We start from the raw sequence: 8,784 nt of genomic DNA, 5'->3' as shown, positions 1-8,784 counted from the left end.
AATCGTTTTCATTTCATATGAAATTGATGGAACTCGTCACGGATTTTTCATTTTAGCTCGCCAGAGGCTCCTAAATTGAAAAATTCTAAGACTCGTTTCATAAATCTCTTATGAAATGGAAACTCATGTAAGATCCGATATTAATGCACCGATTCAAAACATCAACCACTAAAAATTGTTTGATACACTTTCTGTCTCATAAGTATGTAATTACATATGTGTGTAACAATCGATATTAACCGCCGAAACAATACAACATATAATAGCATTGTTGTTTGCTCGGTCCTGAATGACCTAAATTGTCGATGCGATGAACCACAAAACAGTATAAAACAGATACATCATATTACTGTGCAGATTTATTGTTCAGTGTGAAGCTGTATGTATAACATTCCTGATATCGTTGGTACATTGTACATCTACCAATAACCCGCTCCAACCGACACGTAATTTGGTACGTAGCTGTCTGCCGTCATATCCGTCCTTTCGACATGATGACGTAAACTGGTCTTCTCCTGTTTTACTATGATACCATCGCGTAGGGTCTATTCGTACACAAACTTGGAGGTACATGTCCCCATCTTTTGCCTCACAAGTTCATCGAATTCCTCGCTCTGGGCCACAGTGAACCAGTTTTTCCAGTCTCCTATTTGACCTGTAGTGGAAGTTAACGTTATTTTTAGTTACCACATGTATGCGCTATAAACAATTATTAAGATAGACGAAAACATTTCATTATATAAACGTCTGTCGTTGAAGTTAAAACTTGTTTTCGGTTTATATAGTTATAAAGGCACATAAGGTTTAAATGTAGAAAATTTGATAAACATAGGGATTGAATCTGGTTTTTTTCCAATGTTCATGCAAGTATGAACGGGGGAAAATGTACTTACACACCACATGAGTGGCCGTTCATTTGAAGTGTCTGAGTGCATGAACACTGGAAAAATCCAGATTCAAAGCCTATAATTCCAAATCACTAGTAATGGGAAGGAAAACCAAAAACATCATTTGAATTGCGATTTTTTTTCATTCCTTCATAAGTGTAGTAATATGACGTAACATCGCAACGTCATTTCTGGGATCTCGAAACTATATTACGCGAAGATTTTCCAACTGCCGCTTTATCCGGCTCGAGCAACGTTGTTTAATAAAATAATTGAAGAAACAGAGGTTTAATTTCCGAATGAGCTATAATTTAACTTAGGCGATTCTACATGGAGAAAGTTATCAGCAGTGTACGTTGAAGTCGAGGGATGATGATTCTGGAGAACGGCCCTGGTTCGAGGAAAGCGGTGTTTATTATGACGGAAAGTGTCGTAGCTACTGTAGACTCGTCATGTGGTTTGTGTCATGGATCATTCATGGATAAAAAATATGAAAGAACTTTAATTCGTATGTCATGGAAGGAACATGATGTGTCGTAATTCCAACCCCGGGGTTCGGTTGTTTGTAGTTTCGGCCTTGTTATGTGCGGCGTGTGCGTTCCGGCGTGTGCGTTCCGGCGTGTGTAGGCCTAGGCCTAGTGTTTACATGCCGCTTTCGTCATGTTCGTAGAAATTCATGGATAATACAGTAAAACTGTTATGTGTAAGTACATCCAGATTAATTCCTTATATCGCCACTAATTTGATCACTGTGCGGACCCAATCTGACGTCACCCAATCAGCGTTTCCATTTTTTGCGAATGTCAAGACCCATCTCGGATCAAGCCTTTTGCAGTATCTTACACGTCAAATGAATATTTTTTGTCATTTTATTAACATTTTATAATGACCATTTGAACTTATATGAAAACAAGTATTTCTATAGGGTGAATAAATTCCTATAGTCCAAAACAGAATGCATAGTCGTCGCACGCGCCATCTTTTAAAAACGTAAACAAAACACTGACTTTTGAGTTTGAATAACGTTTTCTGGTGCTATTTGAACCTAAACACTAACCATCTGTGGACAAAAATGGTGCATGGCTATCTATTCGAAGGCTACACCATTGTTATAGCTGATCTGCTGACACATTTATTGATTTCAAAGTATTTTTGCAAAAAGTGATCCGATTTGGGTACTGATCTGATTTGGGTGGGTACTGATCTGATTTGGGTACTGATCTGATTTGGGTACGAGGACAGAACTTCTCACTGTTGTGAGTATGGTCAACTGTCGATTGAAGTTATTTCTTTTAAAATCCCTACTACATGAGATAATGAAAAAAAAGACAAAGAAACATAAAAAATATTAATGATAAATAAAAATAATAACAGTAAATCTTGTTTTTTTTCACGTCGAGTATAGTTTTTGCAATGGGAGGCCACTCGAACGACAATACTGATAAATGGGGATTTAGAAAATTTTGAAAGTTGTCCGTTGGAAAAGCAGCCGTTCATACTAATATCAACAGCTGTTTTTGGGTCACATGTGCTACTATTGACCAAATCACAGAACCTGTAACACAGTGCAAAATGAAATTTGGGAATTATACAAGTATATCAAGGGATTTGTTTTAAGTAACAAAAGTCAGAAGGGGAAATCTTAATATCTCAAAGGAAAGGGTCTCAACAACACTTCTTTATCGCGTTTAACGTGATATTCTCAATTAAATTAATTGAAGCAATTCTTCCCAAGATATCCAAGAACAATGGTTTAGTTTGTGTTAAAAAGATGAAACTAAGGTGACTGGAATGGGGTCAACGGTAAGTTGTTTGAGGTGTCACACATTTAGGCGTCCTGAAAATTAAATTTTACTGCTTTTTTCTTTGTTCTTAAATTAAAATAAAACACATATTATCGAATTTCTGATGTATCAAATATGTAATATTTCAGTCGTAATTGCGTAAAATATCACTTTTTGTATAAAACTCGACATGATATGAATGAGGTCACAGATGCAATGTGTTGGCAAAGTGACATGGTTTGTTGACTGAAGTTGATTGGTGACCTTGACCTACCCTTTCGGTATAACAGTTGATAGTCTGATACAGAGGGGTGAGCCTCGTTCTTATTAAGTACAGCCTTTCTCATGTTTTTGAAATCACATTTTTCTGCTATCGATCTGACAAGTTGTGTGTCTGATTGAATCTTGAGGAATTCTGCAACCTTTTGAACTTGAGCAACAGGATTCTGAAATATGAAGAGAAGCACATAACGGACATTTTTGGAATATCATATTGACTACCGAAGAAAACCCAAGTATTTTAAATGTAAAAGCAAAGGAAGGGCGTGGAAGTCCCGAACCGTCCCGGGAACCTTACGATACGGGAACACATTATAACTGTATATTTGTTTTTCATATCAATTTTCTTTTTATCATTATTTAATATCGACTATTATATAAGCACACCGCCGTATGCAGCTACATGTATCAAATATATTGGATCAATTAGAAAAATATATCTTAATTAAACCGTATACTTTACTTGTTTCTTAGTATTAAACTATTAAAAGAAAATATACGCCAAAGCAAGCATCCTATACAATTAATACGTTATAATAGAGGCCCTTGTGGAATGGACGTACGCACCTGTTTGAGATCCTCGTACATAAGGGACAGTATTGGAACCCGGTGTGATGTATCCTCTATAAACTCTTGCCACTCCAGCGTGTAGTCGAACCAGCTTTTGTACCCAGGTCCTAGAAAACAGCACCACATTACCTTCTAAGGTCAGAGCAAGAGCAAGGTTATTGTCCTTTACCGTTCTTTATCATCAATGTTCGATAAACACTATTCAAGTTTGCAATCTTACTCGTTTTATTTAAAACAAAAGTACGCAATTATATTCAGTACGTAGATATCAGTTAACGATACTCGAATAGTACATGTTCCTACTGCCACTCGACCATCCAAGAGCACGTGCCAGCCAGTAGTTAATGTAACACCTCGTCTTTATATATGTTAGACGAGTCGGTGTATTAACTGCATACTAATTTAAAACATGAATATATATAATGGGTAACACTGTATGCAAAAAGTTTGAATAATTTCATGGGGTTATTTCAAAAGAAATATGAATTAAAGTTATTAAACAGCTACTTTTACGCATATCAACTACGAATATTGCATTTGAAGGTAGTGCAAAAGTTTAGCTGTGACGTCACTCACCTCTACCCTTCATGAAAAGGTCTATAAAATCTCCACAGTCATCCTCAATACCATATATCTTGAGGTTCTTCATGTGATGAAAGTAGGACACTGCAGTATCCTTCGGATTTCTCTGCAGGAATATGATTTTGCATTTTTTGTCGCGGATTTCTGTCGGAAGATGGCGCCACGTGAAGTGAGAGTTGAAGACACGTGGGGATTCCAAGTTTTCGAATTCTTTTGGGAAGTGGAAGTCGATCATGTTTTCTTCCTTGACGGTTTTGTCGTACTCCGCCGATCCTCTCAGGAGCATGTTGACGATCTCCCACATCCAATGTGTACCTAAAACAAGCGACGTGTACATGTCAGCCGTCAGTATACAGAGGAAAGAAACACAATCTTATTCTATCGAAAAAATCATCGTTTGTAAAAAACTAAATCCTAACGTTTTGACAGTAAAATTCACAAGCTTCATATGTTTTGCAGCAAAAATACAAACCTGCTTTTACATAAGCACATATAAAGATGTCATCTGTGCGCATGGGCATATCTTTCAGGAGTTTCAGAGTGGCCCTCAGGTCGGGTACTTGGCCAACCTGAACGTTATGCAAAGTTCGAAACATGTCGTCAACCTGCACGCACGCCACCTCGCGGCCTTTCCTGTCATACTGTCTGACTATCTCGGACTCTGTGATGTCACCTATACGGAAAACAGATGCAGTGTTACATATTTGTTTGAACAGAAAAAGTTAACAAAATAAATAGAAAATAGTTTAAGAATCATTGGTGTTTGTTTGGCCTTTTTTGTCCCGTAGAAATAACACCAGGAAAAACGTGACGTTTTCTTTTTATTAGGATTAGTTCTATTCTGGTCAATCACTTCCGGTAACGATGGAATGACTCTCTTAAAGGTCAACATACAAAACAATTTCTAAATTGGAGTTGATAAAACAAAAGTTCGTAATAAATTAAAATATGATATACAAACCCCAAATATATTTCCCGTTCACCTTTTCAGAGCTCATTCTACAGTAGTACTGTAGCGAACAAGGTCACATCTAAGTTCACGTGCAGTGTACGTGTAGTCAAGTAGTTATGCCTGGTGCGAGTACAGTCTTCAACACGTGGCCTGTGAATAGTCATAAAATGGAAACAATGTACCGATATTCTAGAATATCATGCATAGCTATGTTTTTCTCCGTTCGTTACTTAAGGACACATATTAAGATTATTAGAAGTTTGCTTGTTGTCTATATGGTACATGTACATATTTCTTTCCGTTTATATATGTTACATTGTACTTATGTAAGAAAACGTATTATATTACACACGCAAAGCCGTGATTTGAATTTTCTTTAGTGTCCACGAAACAGAAAAAATCCCTGATTCTGCAAGGCCCCTTCATCTGTCGCCTCTGACCACTGTTATGGCACGATTTATCACCCGGGTGAGATATCGTGCTCGGGTATAAATCGTACTGGGGTGAGATATCGTGCTCGGGTATAAATCGCACTGGGGTGAGATATCGTGCTCGGGTATAAATCGTACTGGGGTGAGATATCGTGCTCGGGTATAAATCGTACTGAGGTGAGATATCTTGCTCGGGTATAAATCGTCCTGGGATGAGATATCGTGCTCGGGTAAGAGTCGTACTAGGAGTGATATATGATGTTCGGGTTAAAATCGTACTGGGGTGAGATATCGTGCTTGGGAAAGAGTCGTACTGGGGTGAGATATCGTGCTTGGGTAAGAGTTGTACTGGGGTGAGATATCGTGCTTGGGTAAGAGTCGTACTGGGGTGAGATATCGTGCTTGGGTAAGAGTCGTACTGGGGTGATATATCGTCTTCGGCTAAGATTCGTACTACGGGTAAGATATCGTGCCTGGGTAAGAGTCGTACTCGGGTAAGAGTCGTACTAGGAGGAGATATCGTGCTCGGGTAAGAGTCGTACTAGGAGTGATATATCGTGTTCGGGTTAAAATCGTACTGGGGTGAGATATCGTGCTTTGGTAAGAGTCGTACTGGGGTGAGATATCGTGCTCGGCTAAGATTCGTACTACGTATAAGATATCGTGCTTGGGTAAGAGTCGTACTCGGGTGAGATATCGTGCTCGGGTAAGAGTTGTACTACGAGTGAGATATCGTGCTCGGGTAAGAGTCGTACCAGGAGTGAGATATCGTGCTCGGGTAACAGTTGTACCAGGAGTAAGATATCGTGCTCGGGTTAGAGTCGTACTGGGGTGAAATATCGTGCTCGGGTAAGAGTCGTACTGGGTGAGATATCGTGCTCGGGTAAGAGTCGTACTAGGAGTGAGATATCGTGCTTTGGTAAGAGTCGTACTGGGGTGAAATATCGTGCTCGGGTAAGAGTCGTACTGGGGTGAAATATCGTGCTCGGGTAAGAGTCGTACTGGGGTGAAATATCGTGCTCGGGTAAGAGTCGTACTAGGAGTGATATATCGTGCTCGGGTAAGAGTCGTACTGGGGTGAAATATCGTGATTGGGTAAGAGTCGTACTAGGAGTGATATATCGTGCTCGGGTAAGAGTCGTACTGGGGTGAAATATCGTGATTGGGTAAGAGTCGTACTGGGGTGAGATATCGTGCTTGGGTAAGAAACGTACTGGGGTGAGATATCGTGCTTGGGTAAGTGTCGTACTGGGGTGATATATCGTGCTTGGGTAAGAGGTACTGGGGTGATACATCGTGCTTGGGTAAGAGTCGTACTAGGGTGAGATATCGTGCTTGGGTAAGAGGTACTGGGGTGAGATATCGTGCTTGGGTAAGAAACGTACTGGGGTGATATATCGTGCTTGGGTAAGAGGGACTGGGGTGATACATCGTGCTTGGGTATGAGTCGTACTAGGAGTGAGATATCGTGTTTGGGTAAGAGTCGTACTGGGGTGAAACATCGTGCTTGTGTAAGAGTCGTACTAGGAGTGAGATATCGTGTTTGGGTAAGAGTCGTACTAGGGGTAAGATATCGTGCTTTGGTAAGAGTCGTACTGGGGTGAAACATCGTGTTTGGGTAAGAGTCGTACTAGGAGTGAGATATCGTGCTTGGGTAAGAGACGTACTTGGGTAAGATATCGTGTTTGGGTAAGAGTCGTACTAGTAGTGAGATATCGTGCTTGGTTAAGAAGCATACTAGGAGTGAGATATCGTGTTTGGGTAAGAGTCGTACTAGGGGGAAGATATCGTGCTTTGGTAAGAGTCGTACTGGGGTGAAACATCGTGTTTGGGTAAGAGTCGTACTTGGGTAAGATATCGTGCTTGTGTAAGAGTAGTACTAGGAGTGAGATATCACGTTTGGGTAAGAGTCGTACTAGGGGTAAGATATCGTGCTTGGGTAAGAGTCGTACTGGGGTGAAGCATCGTGCTTGGGTAAGAATCGTGGCGTTACATATACGACTTGCAGCGGGCTACTGTTGGTACATTTATTGTTTCCCCGAACCTGTGCATGTATTTATCGGTTTCGTCTAGGAATCTAAGATTTCATGGCAACTCGTACATGGCAGACTAAACACTGGCTGGTTAAACCTTGGATAACAATACATGTAGGTTTATACAAAATACGGATTTGTTGTTAGATATGAACTCAAGTTGTTAACCTCCTAATTGGAGTGTCATTACATGTACATCTCAAAATTGCGACGAGCTTTCACGCTTTAAATGCGACATATCTGGCGTTACAGCTGTACATTATCAGCTGATTATACCGCCGCAAGCCTTGCTTGCTGACATGAGAAATTATACCGAAACCAAATTTAGTTACTTCCCTTTGAACTTTAAACCCTGTTGTACAGAAATGTTACCACATACATGGTCTGGTTTTCTCGATACTATTGTTGAGGAATATGGAATACACAGCGTTAGTATCAGTTCGATACCCAGTGTGTTGTTCCTGACGTACCTGGTTCTGTTTACATTGCACACCGCAAGTGCACTGTCACGACGTCTTCTCGGCTTAGTATACTGTGAGTGCACTGTCACGACGTCTTTTCGGCTTAGTATACTGTGAGGGCACTGTCACGACGTCTTCTCGGCTTAGTGTACTGTGAGTGCACTGTCACGCCCTCTTCTCGGCTTAGTATACTATGAGTGCACTGTCACGACGTCTTTTCGGCTTAGTATACTATGAGTGCACTGTCACGACGTCTATTCGGCTTAGTATACTGTGAGTGCCCTGTCACGACGTCTTCTCGGCTTAGTATACTGTGAGTGCACTGTCACGACGTCTTTTCGGCTTAGTATACTGTGAGGGCACTGTCACGACGTCTTCTCGGCTTAGTATACTATGAGTCCACTGTTACGACGTCTTCTCGGCTTAGTATACTAGCTATGAGTCCACTGTCACGACGTCTTCTTGGTTAGTATACTGTGTCACGCGGTTCCTGTCGTATGCGAGCAGCCATGTGTATTTGATTGTACGGTATGTTTACATGGACTTATCGAGGTCGAGATATTGATAGCGGTTTGTGGGCTGACTCCGATAGCGGACAGCCGGTGTATAAAGAAAGGGTCAACGCCTATGGAGATTTAACATTAGCGTTGACCCCCGCTTGGAAGTACAAAAGAAGATAAATACAAAAAGGTATGGGTATTGGAAGCTTAAATTAGGAACAGTTAGTTTCAGAATTCATTTAAGGATAAATGGGACCTCATTGACTTACACCTGTGTGGGTATTAAAGGTGCGGCAATACAATTC

The 8,784-nt window shown here is 40.4% G+C and overlaps 1 protein-coding gene across 1 annotated transcript; it reads right to left on the bottom strand.

The window, feature by feature from the left end:
• Positions 1-346: 346 nt before the first annotated feature.
• Positions 347-8,515, bottom strand: LOC110465695 (sulfotransferase 1A1-like). The gene is made up of 7 exons (XM_021521690.1): positions 7,989-8,515; positions 5,064-5,204; positions 4,575-4,775; positions 4,097-4,417; positions 3,518-3,627; positions 2,946-3,117; positions 347-655 (listed from the first exon to the last, which is right to left on the bottom strand). Exons 2-7 carry the CDS (start codon positions 5,098-5,100, stop codon positions 546-548), a joined length of 951 nt encoding a protein of 316 aa, XP_021377365.1. The 5' UTR covers positions 5,101-5,204; positions 7,989-8,515; the 3' UTR covers positions 347-545.
• Positions 8,516-8,784: the final 269 nt, after the last annotated feature.

The sequence above is a fragment of the Mizuhopecten yessoensis genome, unplaced genomic scaffold (genome assembly GCF_002113885.1).
Source record: "Mizuhopecten yessoensis strain PY_sf001 unplaced genomic scaffold, ASM211388v2 scaffold1595, whole genome shotgun sequence".
Classification (NCBI taxonomy): Eukaryota; Metazoa; Mollusca; class Bivalvia; order Pectinida; family Pectinidae; genus Mizuhopecten; species Mizuhopecten yessoensis.
Note: the sequence above shows the minus strand (reverse complement) of the source record. Positions and strands in the feature narration are given on the sequence as shown.

Bases quoted from the DNA above. Each gene is read 5' to 3' on its own strand.
- LOC110465695 (XM_021521690.1), bottom strand. From the start codon at position 5,100: ATGAGCTCTGAAAAGGTGAACGGGAAATATATTTGGG. The intron at 4,776-5,063 runs GTTTGTATATCA...TTTTCCGTATAG, and splicing joins GAACGGGAAATATATTTGGG to GTGACATCACAGAGTCCGAG. The intron at 3,628-4,096 runs GTGAGTGACGTC...GCTGTTTTCTAG, and splicing joins CCTTTTCATGAAGGGTAGAG to GACCTGGGTACAAAAGCTGG.